This window comes from Sporothrix brasiliensis (assembly GCF_000820605.1).
Source record: "Sporothrix brasiliensis 5110 chromosome Unknown Cont15, whole genome shotgun sequence".
Classification (NCBI taxonomy): Eukaryota; Fungi; Ascomycota; class Sordariomycetes; order Ophiostomatales; family Ophiostomataceae; genus Sporothrix; species Sporothrix brasiliensis.
In genome coordinates this window covers 11114-29732 of record NW_024467134.1, presented here as the reverse complement: position 1 = coordinate 29732, position 18619 = coordinate 11114, and the positions used below count along the sequence as shown (strand labels likewise).

The 18619-nt window shown below is 49.7% G+C and overlaps 6 protein-coding genes across 6 annotated transcripts; 2 read left to right on the top strand and 4 right to left on the bottom strand.

Moving 5' to 3' along the window:
• Positions 1-497: 497 nt before the first annotated feature.
• SPBR_06178 (uncharacterized protein) lies at positions 498-1217 on the bottom strand (the record flags this gene model as incomplete). Its single annotated transcript, XM_040764440.1, has 1 exon — positions 498-1217. One exon carries the CDS (start codon positions 1215-1217, stop codon positions 498-500), a length of 720 nt encoding a protein of 239 aa, XP_040621826.1.
• Positions 1218-1971: 754 nt separating this feature from the next.
• SPBR_06221 (uncharacterized protein) lies at positions 1972-2545 on the bottom strand (the record flags this gene model as incomplete). Its single annotated transcript, XM_040764483.1, has 4 exons — positions 1972-2007; positions 2093-2226; positions 2263-2435; positions 2541-2545. The coding sequence occupies 4 exons, from the start codon at positions 2543-2545 to the stop codon at positions 1972-1974; spliced, it is 348 nt and encodes a 115-aa protein (XP_040621825.1).
• A 3814-nt stretch (positions 2546-6359) lies between these two features.
• Positions 6360-8080, bottom strand: SPBR_05803 (uncharacterized protein; the record flags this gene model as incomplete). Its single annotated transcript, XM_040764066.1, has 2 exons — positions 6360-6795; positions 6924-8080. The coding sequence occupies 2 exons, from the start codon at positions 8078-8080 to the stop codon at positions 6360-6362; spliced, it is 1593 nt and encodes a 530-aa protein (XP_040621824.1).
• Positions 8081-11652: 3572 nt separating this feature from the next.
• Positions 11653-12459, top strand: SPBR_06152 (uncharacterized protein; the record flags this gene model as incomplete). Its single annotated transcript, XM_040764414.1, has 1 exon — positions 11653-12459. The coding sequence occupies one exon, from the start codon at positions 11653-11655 to the stop codon at positions 12457-12459; it is 807 nt and encodes a 268-aa protein (XP_040621823.1).
• A 1730-nt stretch (positions 12460-14189) lies between these two features.
• SPBR_06283 (uncharacterized protein) lies at positions 14190-14519 on the top strand (the record flags this gene model as incomplete). The annotated part of the gene is made up of 1 exon (XM_040764545.1): positions 14190-14519. The coding sequence occupies one exon, from the start codon at positions 14190-14192 to the stop codon at positions 14517-14519; it is 330 nt and encodes a 109-aa protein (XP_040621822.1).
• Positions 14520-16660: 2141 nt separating this feature from the next.
• SPBR_06159 (short-chain type dehydrogenase) lies at positions 16661-17449 on the bottom strand (the record flags this gene model as incomplete). The annotated part of the gene is made up of 1 exon (XM_040764421.1): positions 16661-17449. One exon carries the CDS (start codon positions 17447-17449, stop codon positions 16661-16663), a length of 789 nt encoding a protein of 262 aa, XP_040621821.1.
• Positions 17450-18619: the final 1170 nt, after the last annotated feature.

The window sequence follows — 18619 nt, the reverse complement described above, 5'->3', positions numbered from 1 at the left end:
AAGAAAGTGGGAATCTCGTGGCTCACGAAAAAACTTGTAAATTGTTCAGCTGGAACATAAGTCGTCAGTGGCTGTCTCTTTGTTTTATTGTTTTTCTATATTTTGTTTTTGTTTTTGTTTTTTTAAGAAGAAAAAAAGGCCGTGTTTTGGAAATACTGATTTTTTAAAAAAAAATTAATAACTACATACGTAACATAAACGAGCAGTAACTTGGTCAGTAAAAACCTGCCAATAATTCTAATAGTAGAGACTAATCTTCGCTGAAATTGGAAGTGATAAAAACCCTGCGCTCACGAACAGACACCATCCCTATTTCCAACATTTCTCATACCAAAGAATGCATTCTCAAAGCAGTACATTTCACCTCCTTACCCTACCTGAGGTTAAAAAAAACTAGTGATGATATCGCCATCAACAAACAACACTATCTTTGCATGACCGAAATTCCAACTTGTAAACTCCAATGCAGCTACAAACGCAGTTGCAAATACAATTCATCAGCCTCTTTGAACGTACACATAGACAACCTTCTTTTGCCCCCGCAGGCCCGTTCGTGTCCCATCCCAGCCCAGCTCCTTGATAGGCTTCTTCATCATGTCTAGATTGTCACCGCTGACCTCAATGCCCTTGTACCACTTGCCACCGCCGCCAGGACACACCTCGGTAATAATGTTTTTCTTTGGCAGCGGATTCTTGGCACCAAAGCCCTTCATGAGCTCGGCGACTGTGGTGTTGACGGGCACGTGCGTGGCGTGGAACTGGATGGCAAAGTTGGGCGGCAGCTGCCAGGGCGGCGTCGGGCCAGTCTTCAAGACATGGATCTTGGTGTGCTCGGCAGGGAAAAAGTAGTTGTAGCCGGGCTCACAGCCGAAGCCGCCGGTGGTGTTGCGCATGCTGCAAGTGCGAAAATTGCGGTCGAGAGCGGGCTGTGGGCCTTGGCCCTGAGTGAGGGCGGGTTGTTGATTGATCATGGGGATCTGAGCGCTGTTGGGCGGAGCCGCTGTCAGGTACACTTGGTTACCCGGCAAGGTCATGGGGACATGCCCGATATATTGCGGCTGGGCATACGGCCATCCTCCAGGCATGGCGGTCGTGTAGTATGGCATAGGGCGGGCAGTAGGAAAGCCTGTGGCTGGTGGGAGCGGCCCGTTGGAGTCGCGACCGTACCGTGGATTGCCACCGCCTCCAGTCCCACCGCCAAAGCTGTTGAATGCCATTTTTTTTCCTGTTTAGAAAGCTTTCTGTGCAATGAATATCTTTGTTGCCCACAGCTTGTCGTCGTTGTCGTTGTAGAACGCTGCCTCGATAAGCCAACCCCAAAAGGCAACGTTGTCCTGGAGGCCAGCCGACAGGTACTGGCCGATGATAACCTTGGTGGCTGGATACGGAAGCGGGCCGATTGCACGTGGAGAGGGTGGCAGTCTTCTGCGGGAATCCAGCTTGTCTTGTCAGAGATATACAGTGATGGAAGGTGGTGGTGATTCAGCTGTGATATGTGAGTGTTTGAGTGTTGGTTGTTTTTGTGTTAGTGTTTTTGGAAAGAATAGAGGCGTGGAAGTTTGGGATGCTGCGCGAGGGGCAGGCGAGAGTTATATAGGGGCATACAACAGGTTAGCGGCTGACGCGGCGAGGTGGAAATCGTGGCATCAGATGGAAGGCATGAAGCAGGCTGTAAGTAAAAAACAAGGCACAATTTAAAGGGTATAGACGGTGACGAGGCAGTTGAAGGCTACACGAAATATAATTAAAGTAGCCTCATAACATGAAAATAGCAGGAATTACAGAGTAGTTCGTCAGAAGGAGATGGTGTAATGGAGGTAATAATTTTTTTTGGTAGATCATCGTAAATACATATATACCGCACGAATGCTGTAACAGCAGGAGCAGGAACAAAGAATGCTTCCCTAATCTTCACAAATGTCCAACAAATGAGACGCCAAAGAGAAAACCTCATACATTCCCGAGCCTGCTTTAGGGGACGATACGCGACGATTCATCTTCCTTGGGCTGTTGTTGTCGACGCGAGCCGTGACTGTGTCTTATGCAAGAAAGTACATAAACACAAAACACAGAAACGCAGAGACGTACAAACTCTGGGCTGTGGGCTGGAGGAGTCGAGTGGCCGCTGGATGCGGATGCTGTTTGTGTTTCCTGGGATGTTCAGGTCACCCGTGACCGCATACTGGAAGAATGTCCAGTGTATGGCCCGCAACAGTCGCCGGTGGACTGTCCCTTGTAAAACTGGACGGGAACATCAATCACGAGCAGATGGGTTCGTGTCAACCACAGCCGCCTTGTCCAGACCTGGAACGAGGTACTTGAGGTAGTAGGCGAGCGTATTCTGCGTCGCGAAGCTATTGACAGCCGCGCCAAGAATGTTACCAAAGTTCGTAAACAATAGCAAAGTGAACGTGATAATGACGACTTTGTCTGGGCTGTATGGATCGCCAGCTGGGCCACGAGCAGCGTGGGAAACACAACGCCGTGGCTAATCATTGGCAAGCTGCTTATGGCCGTGTAAGCCGCACCAGGGAGCCTACGCCATGTTGAGAATGGCAGACCGGCAAGATGGGACACAGCCCCGGCAGCACATAAGCGCAGCTGGCCCCGCCAAGCGATAGACGCAGTTACTTTATTTTTCACAGAAGATGGCGAGTACTTCGACGACCACGGCTTGATTGAGAAGTGACCGGCTGGACTGTCTGAAACGTCGGTGCGTGAACCTCTGCTTGTTGCCGGGGCTAGTCTGCCGACTAATCACATTGTGTCGGCCGTGACTGAGATGGTCGACCTTGTACGGACGCTGCTCGAGCTTGTTGGTATTGGCGAGCATTTTACACGCAATGGACAGTCGTGTGTTCCGCTCCTGCAAGGCAAGGACACCAACAACACTTCGCAACGCACATACACGAAGACGTACGCCTTCTCCGAGGGCGGCTTTCAGACATCAGAAGAACCGTTACTGGTGTAAGCGCCATATCCGTACGACATCAAGGCTTGACTGCGGCACGAGGACACCACACTGGTTGGGAAGGTCATTTTCATGCGCAACCACGAGCGGACAATTGTCTACCGCTTGTACGAAGCCGCGGAGCTCTACAATCGAGCGGCCGGCCCACATGAGATTCACAACTTGGCTGGACTTCCCGAGTATGCCGGTCGGATAGATGATATGGAAAAGGAAGTTTTCCGCTGGTTTGTTGAGACCTGTAATGCTTTGCCGTGGACCTTGGATCCACGCTTCACAAAGGTCGACCTTCCATCACCGCGTGGCGGATTGAAGAGCGGCTGTGCCATGAGAGCGAGAAGTAGGAATACATATGCGGGTAGAGGTATCTGGTTGGGTGCATATTGGCATGGATGTACCATATATCAAATTATAGGGCTGTCATGGCAATTGAAAGATATGGTCGCTTTTGCGGTTGCATTTCATTCACCCTTTGTGCTGAATTGATTTAGTTCTTGTATATTATTTTTAGTGACGCTTGTCATTCAATTTCAAAAAAAAAAACGTAATTAAAGCAATATACTTTATGTTTTCATATTTTCGCTTTCCAAGTTCTATTTTTTTTTTTTTCATTTTTTTTCATTTTTTTTTTTTTCAGATATGTTTGCATTTATTGCCACACAAAGTATGTCGCTAGCCTGGGCCGTCGTCGCCATTGACCAGCTTCTCTGTGGCTGTATTTTTTGGTCTGTCACCAGGCCCGACCCATATCCGCATTCCCTGCACGCGAACAAAGCTCCCATCGCGGCATCCCTTCCACGGCACTATTTGTCCAAGTCGCACAAATTCTACTGTGCCTGCGACACCGACAAGACGGTTATGAGACTTGCGAGAAGGGCCACCGACGATGCGACGAAGGAGACAACCATGGACATAGTGCACAATCGGTATCGGCCACAGCCCGGCTGGTAGAGAGCGTTTGTGCGACGCAGTGACGCTCCTCGGTGGCCGAAAGCATCCTACGGTGCTGATGAGCGGGCCGCATGTCAAGGATATTCGCAAAATGATGAGGATGGGCGAGGGAGAGGCGGCCGGCCTCTCGGCAAAGAACCCCGACGCTCCTCGAAATAGCAGACTGTATATGTATGGCTTCTCGCCACTCTTTTCTCGAAATAGTGTTGGAGGATTCTAGTGAAAGCGCAAAAGCAAAGCAGCAAACGGTCGTCGACGATGGCTATGTTGTCGTGGTGGAAGATGTCGGATGTTGAACGTGCCGACTCGATTCAGAATACGGCGTTTCATGCTACGGTCCCGTCTAATCAAGGCGGCCATGCAAGAAATGGGCTTGGTGGCAAATGCCCCACCGGTGGCGGCTACAGCACCGACAGGCTTCTCCAGGAAGTTCTCCCGTGGGGCGCGGACCCCTATTATGAACCCATGCTAGGTTTTGTTGCTGGCGATGATTTGGAAAATAATTGGGCAATAATCTAAGCGACAATCTGGGCGACGGCATGCTGCAGCCGTACGCATACGGAGCTATATATTGCCAGGATTAGAGAACGGCTGTGGCGTAATATGTCCGTGTTGTCGAGATTGTTTTGTAAAGTTCCCGGCTTTCTTTGGCACTAATGCGAATTCTTTGTCATGATCGTACGTTTTTACTTTACGTGGCCGCTGTAACGGTACGCTAATTGGGAATAGTGGCAAACCTGTCCGTGCAGCACATAGCACTGCAACCCGTAAATACCCGTGGCCGACAGTCGGCAGCACACTCTGTCCCAAGGCTGGCCTCCTTTTCCCTCGTACGACATACTTCAGTCAATGATAGAACTTGCCTTACATTACGCGCTCAATTACCCTTCATTGATCCTCAGGTCCAGCGACGTTCCTCAGTGGCCAACTGTTTGCCCTGTCTCCCAACACCCGTCGCTTGTACGAAGTCCTCGGCGATTTATCCTGCCGGGGAGTGCGCACGCGACTTTCACGTGCAAAGGTTTGTGGCCAATTTGCCATTATCACCATTGCCTTCCACACACAGTCGCTGCTGACCATTTTCTCTCTCGCGTTGTTTGTCCCGCTCTCGTCACAGTTCGACAGCAGCCATTTGTTCCAACAAAGCCACCGATCGAAATGAGAACAACGCGCATCATTTCCTTGACCAACTTCTGCGTCGCCTCTTCGGCGCTCGCGTTCCAGGTGTTCGTCCTCTATCCGTGGCATCACCAGTTGCAGCACGACTTTGAAGAGCTCAAGAACGAACACCTCCGCGTACTACGGACTATGAGCCAAAATTCAAACTCCGTCGCGAATCGAGCGCAGCATGCATCATCCCGGGCATAATACAGCCTGTCACCACATACCGCCGACACCATTCACCGCACGATTCGCGAATCAGTGTTTCTCCGCGGACGGCAGCTTGTTTGCGCACTGTCATTGTCACCCAACATGCGTATACCTGATAGACTGTTTGACTGTTAGACAATAGAGAAGAGCATTCCATCCTATGATTCAAGTACTCGAGAAATTAAGAGCGGCCAAGCATATACAGCTTGGAAGTTTGTCGTTGTTTACAATTCCAAAATCTGGATTTTGCTCACGATTCTGAATTTTGTATTCGTGACCATATACGATTTTCTGGCGGATGTTTTTGTTGGCCTCGAATACAGTCACTATTCTCGACTGCCATCTGTCGACAGTAACTCGTGCCGCAGTGGACTCCTTCTCCGTCTGCCCCAGATCTCCCCGAAAAGGGTCGGGAAGGAGACTATTCCGTTGTTGCATAACTATGTAAGCCGAAGCAATGTGACAGGGGTGGCCCGTTGGACTGGCTATTCGCCTCGACTTGATTGTCAAGTTCGCCAATGTGCAACGGCCGACATTCATCGTAGCCTCAGTTCTTCAGGCCATCACTAGATTTCCGCGCACACTTCCTAGCGCTCAGTCCCCGTCATAACTCAAGTCTCTTGTGGTATAGCTGCCAGCCTCTAGCCTAACTGGCCTATGCCATGCCCCTGCACGGACAGATTGCCATCCAAGCTTACTGCCCAGCACATACTAGTTAACATACAATTTCTAGATTGTTGACCTGGGATATCAACAGCCAACAGAAGGACCGATTGGTAATCAATATCCCGCCCAATGCAAAGACATGGAGCCCGTCTCTGAATGCCCAGCTTGCCGGTTGCAATCGTGGTACACCCTCGCAAGAATAGGTCAGAACGGGAGTAAACAAACAGTATATAGTGTTGCTGTGTACTTTGCCATACTATTCACGTAGATGGTGGCGGTGCCTTGTAGAAAATAATGCCACTGCCATTGTGCATACATTCCGGTATATACATCTGCATCCTTGTCGTCTTCGCTGTCTTGGTCCGGTCCGGATCATCTATCGTTTTAAAAATACACTTTGTCCTTAAGTGGCTGCCCGCTCAGCTGTGCCGCGGATGCCTTTCTCGTTCTCCATGGTCACGGCACGCTGCTTCGTCTTACGGTCGTCGGGAACGGCGCGTGTTGCCAGGGCACAGCAGATCGAAACGCCGCCAAAAGCCAGCGCCGACCAGTACACATATTTGAACGCGTTAATGTACGCTACCTTGACGACCATTTCCGCCGCAGCAATGACGGCATCCGTGATACCAGGTACATTCGCATAAGCGCCGGATGTGTTAATGGCGCTAGCCTTGAGCAGAAGTGGGAACGATCCGTTAAAGTGAGCGGCATCGGCGTATTCCTGCAGGACGATGGGGATGCCCGTGCTGTACTTATTTGTGTAGATGGACGTGTAGATGGCGCCGGCAATGGCGCCGCCAATGAGACGAGAAGTGCTAGTCAAGCCAACAGCGACACCACTGTGTGTACGTTAGCAGATGCGTAGTGCTAAAGTAGTAATGAGAGTGTGAACTGGACGGGGAAGAGACGGTGACAAGTAGGTCAAAAATTAAATAATAAAATGGAACACTGAGCGCACTGCACCTACATATCAGCTTGATCATCGAGAAAGAGACTGATGGTGCCAAACGTCAACATCGACGTGCAGGTCGAGGCTAGCAGCGTGAACACAATTGTTCGGGCTTTGGAGTCGAGACTGAGACCGGACATGGCACCGATAAAAGTGGTCTGTAAGACGGTCAGCGTCGTCAGCTGCCAACGCTCGTGACCCAGCCACGGCATGGCAATGATGCCGTAAAAGGCCGAGAGGGTGGTGCTGAAGCTGGTAATCTCGGCGTAGATGCCGCGCTTAATCGTATCGTTGGCCGGAATAAACAAAAGACTAGACACGCGAGGCCAGAGGGCAAGGTTCGAGTAATACAGCATGCCGGCAACGAAGATGACAAACAGAACCGTAGTGAACTCGCGGGTTTTGCGGAACAGACGCGGTGGTAGGATCGGGTGTGGGAGCGGCGCATAAGCCTCCCAGAAGCCGAGAAACACAAACAGCATGCCCGACACGACAATCGGCCCGATGACAATGGCGCTCTTCCAGGGGTGCAGCACGCCTCCCCAGCTGATGGCCAAGAGCAGGAGAACACAACCCGCCGTGAAGGTAACAAGTCCGACATAGTCAAGCTCCGCCAGTAGGTGCAGCCATGTCTCGCGGTCGCCACGGTGCTTGGTCTGGAAGGTCGGCGGATGGTAGAAGAAGAAGATGGCAAATACGGCGACCCCCTCCCAAGCGATGCACCAATAGTAACATGTGCGCCAGCCGGTGCCGACGTATGCAATCCATGCATAGGCAATAATAGGCCCAAACATGGCAGGCAGGTTACCAAACTCGTAGATGCCCAGAGCCAAGAAGCGGCGGTTATTAGGGACCATCTCCTGCAGACAAGAGAACACCATCTCCTGGACGCCACCACCCAGCCCAAAAAGAAAACCGCTAGCAATCATGCCGTTGATGGTATGGGATGTGGCACCGACAATGGCACCAACTGTCGAGATGAAAGCTCCGCTGATCATAAACCAGCGACGACCAAAGATATCGGCCAAGCGGCCGCTGATTGTCACCACCACCGCCGCAGCCAAGTTCCAGCTGATGGTGATCCAGATGTAGTTGGCACCCGGGCCAAGGTCTGCGTTGATGTACGCAAGCACAGCAGGGGGCATGAGTTGCGTGTAGAGGTAGGCATTGTACATGAAAAGGAGAGCCTGTGAAGTCAGCCAGTGGTTGCGAAACAGGAAAGGAGTAAGTCAATAACCTTATTGCGATGCTAATGTAACTCTGTGCCGTCATATGGCCAGCATCATTTTCCGAGTCTACGACCGAATCGTCTTCCACGCCGGTAACAACAGCATCCTCTCGATGAGATGGAGTCTCTGACGGCACCTTCTCCGAACCAGAAGCCGTTACTTCTTGCATGGCTGCTCGTTTGGATTGAATTGTTTGTAATCATGCGATTTGCAGCTCGAAGAAAGGATTAGAGGACCATCAGAGAACGCGACGATCGGCAGCGTCCCCTTTTTATCACAGGACGAATACCAGGAGATAGGGGAATGGGGAACGGGGAACGGGGAACGGGGAACGGTGCACAGATACCCGGTGCTATCATTATATTGCGAGTCACAGGAGGCATTCTCGACCAAACTGCCAATGTCAATGGTTAATCGTAAGCAGCCCGGTTTCCGATATCCGGTGCAGGCACACTCGTACCTGTCTCCTCACTTCCCCCGCAAAGGCATGCTCGGATACGGCAACCAGTACGCCGCAACAAGAACAGCAAGTTGCACAACGCCCACGGAAAACACGGGAGAACCTGGGGTACCGCGTCGCTTAGCCTCTTGACTCCGCACTCCGGCGTCCAGCTGTCGGCACCAACAAGGGTATGGCCGCACAGGTTGACAGTTTCGATTCCAATTGGCTGTAGGTGAGTCGGGTGCTCCATAACTGACTCAGTGGGGCGTCGTTCCTTGACGGTTGACACGCTACAAAATTGAGTCTGGCAAAACTAATTCCGACGTGGAAAATAAAGTAGCGTCGCAAAGCTTATTTAGAGGTGTTGCACCCAGATTATGCTTTCTCAGCGGTAACAAGTCCCGGTACGTTTTTGGTTTGCACGAGATAAGATAATTCTGTTAATGATCCTTTGAATGCTTCGATGTTATAAAAATTTAACATATGAAGCCGGTACAGACAATGTAAATTTGCGTGGAAAGGCAAGTTTAAAAAATGGATTTCTGCTCAGAAATATTGCGACAATAAAAAAAGTTCATGAACTAAAAGTATAAAGCTGAAAAGACTTTTCGTCGATTCCATTAACGCTCAAAAATAAATACAACGTCATTTTAATATAATGGCTCCATTTTCTGCCGAAATGTATGGATTGAAACAGAATAACGTCACAATGACACAACGACACACATTTCTAAATATAATTAAATGCGAATCTCCAAGCCCATCATCTCAATCGACGTAGACGCCTGCCGGAGCAGCACGCAACTTTCCCGTCACGGCAGCGCGCATCTTGGCAAGCTCGTCGGCCACACGATCATCGAAAATGGCGTCTATCGTCTCGAGGAGGACGCCTTTTGCGTCGGGCACAATGAAGATCACAAAGAAATGGGACAAAAAATTTATGCCACCAAAAAACAACAAGGTATACTAGGTAGACTTAGCCAGTAACGGCGGGGAAATGAGTCTATCAGTAAATTTGGCGAGTTAAACAAATAATTAAATTTGTATCTTTAAAAGAAGGGAGGGTGTACTCATAAAACCTACCTATTCATTGGCAATACCAAAGGCAACTCCACGCGTACGGTAGCGGTACGGGAAAATTTCGTTAAAAACGACAACTGGTGTTTTGGTGCGTAGTCAGTGGAGGCTGGAAGAAAATTTACGTGCGTTATCGTGAGTGGTAAAACCTACGGTCCGAATGTGGCTCCTTGGAAGAACATGAAAATAACCAAAATGGCAACGCCAGCCAGTACAAAGTCAGTATCTGAGCCCGTACCGCCTTGCAATGCTCATATCATTTCACTCACCTTTGCAGCATCGTGATGGTCGGTCCAGTGTGATGAGTATGCACCGGCAATGCCCGCCAGGATTATGGCCGGTTATGACCAGGGTACCGGCAATGAGTAGCTTCTCATCCAAACCGATCCGTTGTGAAAATTGTTGTTTTGCCGCCAGCTACATTTATGCAGTTGATGATGCCGGACCAGTTGAGTTGGTCGGTCTTACGATAGGTCAAGCTCTCGACAAACGAAGGACCGTAGTATCCAAGGCGACGAGGAGAGTATGGAAGCCAAAAAAGTGGCGGCAGCGAGGCCCAGAGCTGGGACAAGTTTCTGTTCCAGTAGCTGCGCATGCCAGAGATAGTACGTATCTCTTCTACCTGAGCGACATAGGTCTTGAATTGACAGGTCGAGAGTCGATTGTGTCATGGCGTGAAACAGTCAGTCGTTGCTCAGCGGCAAGTGCACTTCTGCAACTGTGCTGAGACGGTTTCTCGTTCCACTCGAAGGACGAGCGCCAGTATGCAGGACTCATAGCATATTACGGGCCGTTGAATTTCTATTACCCGACGGTGACAGTGGACGCGTATTGGCAGATGGAACTGTTGATAATGAACTACGAGGCGTTGTTCCAAAACTCATTTAGACGTGTATACTTACAGGGGCAGGTTCTCATACCCTACGAAGGAAAGAGCTGTCTGACACTGACCGTACTCGGAGGGCGGGTGCGGATCTTTTATTTTGTGGTCGTTAACATAGATGAGAGGCCGGGGAGTTTCACTGGCGTATTTGTGGACATGGTGTATTCGGTCCCCAACGGGACGTCCGTGCCGGCTATATTCGATTACTTTATGTATGAGCCACGGTGCAGCGAACGCAATGAAAGTGTATACGGGAGAAAACATCGGCAGCGGTTTATATTGAGAATGCGATTAAAATGTTGGAATGAACCCAATAATTCGACAAAAAAAAACCATCATCCCACTTCCGTGCTACCGCTCAACTGCAGCCAGCTTGTCGGACGCTTTGGGATAGCGCTAGAAAGAAAGGCTAACAACTGGGCAAGCCTTGGAATTTCTTTCAATGACTTCGTTTTCCTCGTTGCGAGCGAGGTCAAGAAGGATACAGTCCACGGGACGAATTCGTTTGACCTACGTCGAGTTAGTGAACGATACATTTCCGGTTGCATCACTTTTGTCGGATTATTTTGCTTGCCGCTGTCTCGCTCCGAACCTGGAAGCAGACGAATGGCACGAGTTGCAGTTCGAACGAAACATCGCGTACAATTTCGTCTTGCGGGTGGACCGCGCTGCGGTGGACCGCGCTGCACCCAGCTTGAACAAGTCGTCGACCCAAACGAGAAGCTGACCCACTGACACTGAAAAGGCGGTAAGACTGGTCTCTCTCATCGTGATGGAGTTTCCGGGCATCACCGTCAACGGTGTTTTTTCGGACACGTCGGGCGAGAGCTCATCCTATCGCTACGGGCCATTTGATACCACGGTGAACTGGATGAGATTGCCCTGGCCAACGGTGAAGTTATACGCGCTTCTCGAATCGCTGATGAGAACACAGACTTGTTCTGTTAAAACGCGACAACAGCTCGAGTTAATGTAGACTATGTAGATAGTATTATATTCTTTAAGACGGCCACAATCGTCTGCTCCGGCCAATTTGTAGATAACGCGCCACCTAGTAGTTCTACTCCCCGGTTCACAAGGAGTCTGGATCCGTGGTTCTATGTTCGCATTCGTCACATGTTAGAAAAAATTACTGTTACTCCCGACGCCTCCTTCACTGAGTATGTCCCCATTGTCGACTACCTTTTCCGCTACGACCGCGGTGGCTTCTGGGTCGCAAAGTACTCGTTCAACTACTTCCTCATACCTTTCAACCGCATTACTCGCTTCATCCTCAATCCGCTCATGTACACACGTACCATCTACAAGGCTTTACACCACAGTGGCCTGGCCGACTTTTACATGGTGCAAGACGTCGGCGTGCCTTATGACAAGATGGATGCATTCGTTGACTGGCTCGAAACGACCTTTGGCATCTACCCACTGTGGCTGTGGCTGTTGCGTCTGGCCCGAGACTCTCCCAACGCAGAACACGGTCTGCATTCTGACTTCGCCCGCCTCGACAAGAACACCCCTGAGGGTCGTTTGATGAACTTTGGCATTTGGGTAGCGGGACTAATTGACCGTGACGCATGTATCCACAAGAACCGTCTGTTGGAGCAAAAGGTACGAGAACTGAGCGGCAGGACGTGGCTGTATGCTCATGCCTGCTACACAAAGGACGAATTCTGGAGCCACTACGACCGTCACTCTTATGACCTTGTCCGCGTCAAGTACGGTGCAAGCTGCTTGCCAAGTGTTTACGACAAGGTCATGGTGGACAACCAACAAAACGCTGCGATGGGTACTGTTGCTTGGCTCCCAGTCATGTTTTGGGCTATTTGGCCAATGCGTGGTCTGTACGATGTCCTCATGACAATCTTCGGTGGCGATTATTTAATGAAACGGAGGTCTGTATGCCGCAAAAATATTAAGCAGAGCTGATATTGTGTCTTCTTAGAACGTAAACTTTAAAAAGCATTCTGCATCATACCATCATACCGTCGTACCTTCTCCGGTAGTATATCAGTACACCGGTCCACCCTGAAATTTTCTGGCTGAAATTAGTCGATACAGAGTAAATTGGAATTTCCTCAACCGATTCTATTTACCCACCTCTTCCACTTCTCGCAAGTCTATTCCCCTTGACTTTTCAGAGCAACAATATCGACACGTCTCAATTAGGAACGAAGGTTCAGAAGCGAAACAAGAAACAAACATAAAGTCTATTTACTATCAAAACTAAGTTACCATTACTGATGGAGATTGCTTAGACAACTCTTGTCAACACGATAGACAAACACTTGATTTCCAAGGTCGTATTGAGACGGTGCTGAATTCAAACTCGGCATCGCCAATAAGTTTGCTAAACAGCTTGATAATATTGAAGAATAACTGATCAAGACAGAAGACAACGACGAATCAACAAGGACGCGGAAATAACCATTTTAGAGGTATCGGCAAGATTGTCTCACCACTCAAAGTAAGACAGGTTAACTGATCACGACAAATCTTGAGGACTGGCCAAAAGTTTCTTAAAATTGATATTGAAAGAAGTACAGAAATGGCGAATTCGTTGAACTGTTTGCACCCCGTCCCCCCCCACCAAGGCGCGGCAAGGGGGGAACGGTCATTCAATGATTGGACATAGGCCAGGCCTATGCTAGTGTCGACATTTGGTTTTTGATACTGGTACAAAATTTTGGGGCCCTGCCGCGAGAATGGACTTGTCTGAGACTGGTGGAAATAAAGTAAATGCACGTAATTGTCCTGAATTTCACAAGGATGTGTTTGCATGTTGCATGTTATTTCTCGTTCGAGCGAATATTTTTATGTAGCTTCGTTTATCTCGGTCATTTCCCAATTCAGTATCTAATACAACCCTGTTCTTTCGACGGTTGCCAAGTCAGGTTATTTGCAGTGAAGATTCGTTCTTCTCGGATATTTCTCAGTTTGGTAAAGCGGTAGAGCGGGAACGACGTCAATTCTGGAGTCGAACATAAATAACTTCCCAGTTGCACGCACGAATTCTAGTTGAACGCCAAAGGAAATTATAAAATTTCAAGCCATCTTTTGCAACCTGTATTAATCATAATTTTACGCAGCCCTCATCCATGCACAAGAACAAGCCGCCTTCCATTATGGCACAGCGAGACTCGAACAACAGCTACAAACAAGGCCACTCAAGCTACACAACGGCAAATCATGAAAGGCGGACTGCTGAAGTGGACGCCGCTTTTTTACTGCCCTACATCAAAAAGACCGACCACATTCTGGATGTGGGTTGTGGACCTGGCACGATCACCACAGGATTTGCAAAATATGCCACGGAAGGCAGAATTGTCGGTCTCGATCTGTCAGAGAAAGTCTTGGAAAGGGCACTGGAACTGGCAACTGCTGGGCACATCTCAACCACCAAAGGGCCTGGATCAATCACATTCGAGAACGGAAATGTCCTAAATGGATTGCCGTACCCAGACAACACCTTTGACATCGTCTATTCTTCACAGGTACTGGGACATATGCCGCTTCCTGACGGCCCACGACAGGCACTGGAAGAGATGCGCCGTGTTCTCAAGCCCGGAGGGCTTTTGGCTTCGCGAGATGCCGCATTCAGTCATTTTCATCCAAGTCGGCATCAGCTCAACCGCCTGTGGGGAGAGAACTTGAACAAAATGCTGCGGCACGGCTCGTCAGGGTCCGTGGATACCAACGGGGCAAGGATGCCTGAATTCTACCGCAGCGCTGGCTTCGACACAGACGATGGCGATAAAGTGAAAATTGGAGCCGGAAGCTCAGTCTCGACCGGTAAGGAGACCCGGACCTGGCTCGCATGGCGGGCGAAAGGCCAGTTGACTCCCGGGGATCCATTTTACAAAAACTGGCGAGAGGCTGGAATCAGCGAAGAGGAGACGCGAGAGACTTTAGATGCTGTGCAAGCATGGGCTGACACCGAAGATGCTTGGCTTGCGTCGCTGCAGTGTGAGATGCTGGCGTGGAAGTAGATGGACACCGGGTATTGCAGTGACGACTGGATGAGGGCACAATTAGAAATCAAATGATAGCTTACACTTTTCATTCGCCGTCGAAATTGCAGACACTTGCGGTGACGTCATGTTCAGAAAGGAGTCTCGTTTACTTCCGAAACGGGAACGAAGGTCCACAGAAAAGTGGAGAGGAGTCTGCACACCGCGTGACCGATAAAACGTGATTTCTCGTCATCGCACCCACCTCGTTCATCTCGTTCCTGGAAAAACTAGATACGGCGTGTGGTCATATGCGGATGACAAGCAAATCGGTAACCAGCGAAACGGAATAAGCGATGTCTACCTCCCAAAGACACGTCGGCAGTTTTCTCTTTATTACGAACGGGGTGGCTCCAAAGGAAACCGCCCTGTCGCCACGGTCAAGAGGAAAGAAGAGGCCACACTACAAGAGCCGGCATGGGTGCGTTGCCTGCAAACGACGACGAGTGAAGGTAGGGGAGCATCCCGAAATGTCGTTTTATTTTCCTATAACTAACTTGGACACGTCAGTGCGATGAGCGAGAGCCGTGTTCAAACTGTCTCAAACGCAAGGAAAAATGTATGCGCGTGACAGCAAATAAAGAAGCAGCATCATGGGACGCTGACGCCGCTCGATCACGACTCCAGCAACCTTCTGATTCTTGTATGTTCTCGGCCACCGGAGACAATACTCAGGTGAACCTTCTGCACATGGAGCTGTTTTACCACTTCCACAAGGTCATCACCGGTACTCTGACGTTTCCAGGTATTTGGCATCAAGTGCTACCTTGGTCTTTTCAAGTATGACAAAATCATATCAGAGGGCAGCTAGATAGTGAACATAATGCTAAACAATAGGAACAAAAAGGAGCCATATATTATGAACACAATTCTCTGCCTGGCGGCTACACACCTAGCGATTGAGGTCCCAGAGGCCACTCGATATAGCCAGGTCGCTCGTTGTCTGCTGGGGCGATCTGCCTCACTCTTTAGTGAACAGCTCTCGTCCCCCGTTACGATGGATAACAGCGAGGCCCTGATTGCCACGTCCATGCTTATGCAGTACATTTCATGGAGCAGTGTGGCCTATCTGGAGGGGATGAAGATCAGCCGCAAGGACATGTGCCAAGGAGAGATATCTGAACAACACCACCGCGCCGACAGGGACGATGAGCCATATTATCCAAGTCCTCTGAGCTGCCGTCTTTTGCAAGATCCCCTACTTCAGTTGAGCTCTGGAGTATTCGGTATCGTTTGTGAAACATATCCCATTTTATGGTCCACCGGAAGCGATTTCTTTGCGGCGACAACCTACAGCTCGCGACACGTGCTCGAAGAGGCTGTTCTACAACAAGGTCAAGATCCTGACAGGTTCGTCAGTCATTTCATGACCATCTGGGATGATCATCGGCACCGAAAGAACGAGGTGACTGATGGGCCCCAACACTACACGTTCCCAATGCCACCAACCTGCCCAGCTGTTGGGCCGAAACCGTTACCACCAACACAGGGCAGGTCGAACGCAACCAGCAGCTCAAGCGAAACAGAGGACGTGCGCCGGATACACTTTCGTCGTATTGCCTCGAGGCTCTCTCTTTTGTTCTGTCTTGCATCTATGACTAGTGGTTCATGGATACCCAGAGCAGACTACGCCACACGGTTCCTGTCAGCAGGAAGCGATGGCCTGGCAGAGCTCCAACCTGATGTTGAGCGTTGCTGCTTCTTATTTCCTGTACTCTCCGGTGCCCTTCTTCGCAGCCTTGTCAGCCAAGATGACTCCAGAGCTTTGATTTTGCTCGGTCATTTCTATCGCGCCGCCCGCATTCTATTGACGAGCCAGTCGGCTTGGTGGGCTCGTCAGAGAAGCACAATCATGGAAGAGACGATCTTGAAAGAACTAGCAACGAGAGGATTAACGTCTTACATACTGAATGTAGAATAACCACTGGATGGATTGCGTTCCATGGGTTGTGCCCCCCCCTCTAGAGAACACTACGCTGCTCAACTACGACTCATTGCAGAACGAGCCCGGGTTTTGCCTGTTCGTGTGAACGAATACATTGTATCAGATTTAATTCGTCTATCCAGTCATGGTGACAGTGACCAGTTGGCAAACTGGCCACAAAATGCAGTCTGACAATTCACAATTTTGAAAACATGCTCTCCTTCTGCGCCCTGGTATCCAATTCGTGCGTCCATGTGCTTTTCGGTTGCGTGTGGAGAAACCAATAGGTATGTGCCAAGTCTTCGGGCAACACAAGATAAGACGAGACATCTTCTAGCTTGTCCGTAGTACCCTCACGTTGCCAAGCCCGTCTCATCACACCACCAATAAGCTTGCCGTCGACAGGACCATCCACGATGATATGTGCCGCATGAATTCCGTTGGATTGGTATTCCCGGGTGATGATCTGACACAGCGATCGCAACCCAAATTTACCCGGTGAGAAGCTGCTCAGGCCAGGCATGCCACGGAGCGACCCCGTCGCGCCTGTACATATAATCGTGCCCTTCCCCACTTTCAGCATGTCGGGCAGAACACACTTGACCGACCAAAAGGCGCCGAATAGATTGATCTTGACGAAGTTGTCAAACTCCGCAGATGATGTGTCGAGAATAGATCTGCCGTTCACCCGCCGCGCTCCGGCGTTGTAAACAAGGACGTCAACGGGCCCCAGCTCCACGCGGACTTTTCGAAAGCTGGCAATGACAGAGTCCTCTTCACTGAGATCCGCAACGTAGTATCGTGCGCTTCCCGTTCCGTGGTCTGTTTCGATTTGTCGCGCCATGTTCTTCAGTTTGTCTTCCGTGCGGGCAATCAAAGCGGCTGCGAATCCCTCCTGTATAAAGCGACGGGCAATAGCTTCACCGATGCCGGGACCAGCACCGGCAATAGCGATGACGGGCTTCTTTTGCAAGTTCAATTCCATTTTCCGTCTGTGTGGGATGCTACCTTGTGTATTTTTATGGGAATATCGGTGAGGGTCATCGTCTAGTCGGCGTGTCCTTTGTCTGTTCTAGTTGGTGTATGTATTAAGAAGAGAAAAAGACGTCCATTTCAATAAACTTTCAGTGACCCTTGGCCTGACCTGGCAAAGCGGTTTAGTAATCCGGATTGCCTCGGCATGCTCCACTCGTGATTGTGATACATTCTTCCCCACTCCGCACTTACCACATCTCCAAAAGCACTGTTATTCCCGACGTTCGACAACTTCCAAACGCGCCCATCAAAAAGACCGGAGATCTTAAGCAGCAATGTCCTTACCTGGCGTCTTGAACGTTCCAAACGTGTTACCGAAACCGCATGCTTGAAAATTTATGCACACTTGGACTTTATCAAAAAAAAGAAAACAATTTGCTCCCCCCAATGGTATGCCCCTAATGTTCACAATTTCCATGCCAATTCTCCCCCGTAAAGACAAACCGTGCGGTGAAAATAAACGTGACTTGCATACTGTACCATTCCCTCAAAAAGAACAACGTTGCGATTTTAGCCACTTCTTTAACCGGGATGTTCAAATACGGCTGCATCCAAGATTTACTTCCACATACGTTGCCGCGCCCGCATCGAGGCAAACCTCTTCATTCCTCTGGGTACACTGGGGCATCAAAAGAAGGGTCCCATCTGATGTCAGTTTCCCGGGCATAGAAACACTGCCAAGTTTCATTCTGCCGCTCGGACGAGTTACCAACTTATAAATAACACCCACAGCATCAGGGTCATATTTTTAGCGGCTGAATTACATGATCGGCATTGTTTGTCGACAAAATCTTGGGGGAATACGGGAAATTTAATATAATAGACCTTCTCATATTTGACAACAGACAGTAGTAAATGAACTTGGCAGGTCCCTGGACCGTTCCCGTGGAACGGATATTGATGCGAATTTGCGTGGAGTTACTTGACCTTTACGTTTGGGGTAGGAACAAAAGCGAAGTTCATTGACCGGCTGTTCTTGTCGTATCGCTATATATTCTCTACTCTGGTCAATTGTTTTGGCATTACAACTTGACGTACCAGTAGCCAAACGTACCATTGTGAACTATCATCGCACTTCGATCCATTGGTTAGTCTCTCGCTCCTCCACGTCTCGTTCAAA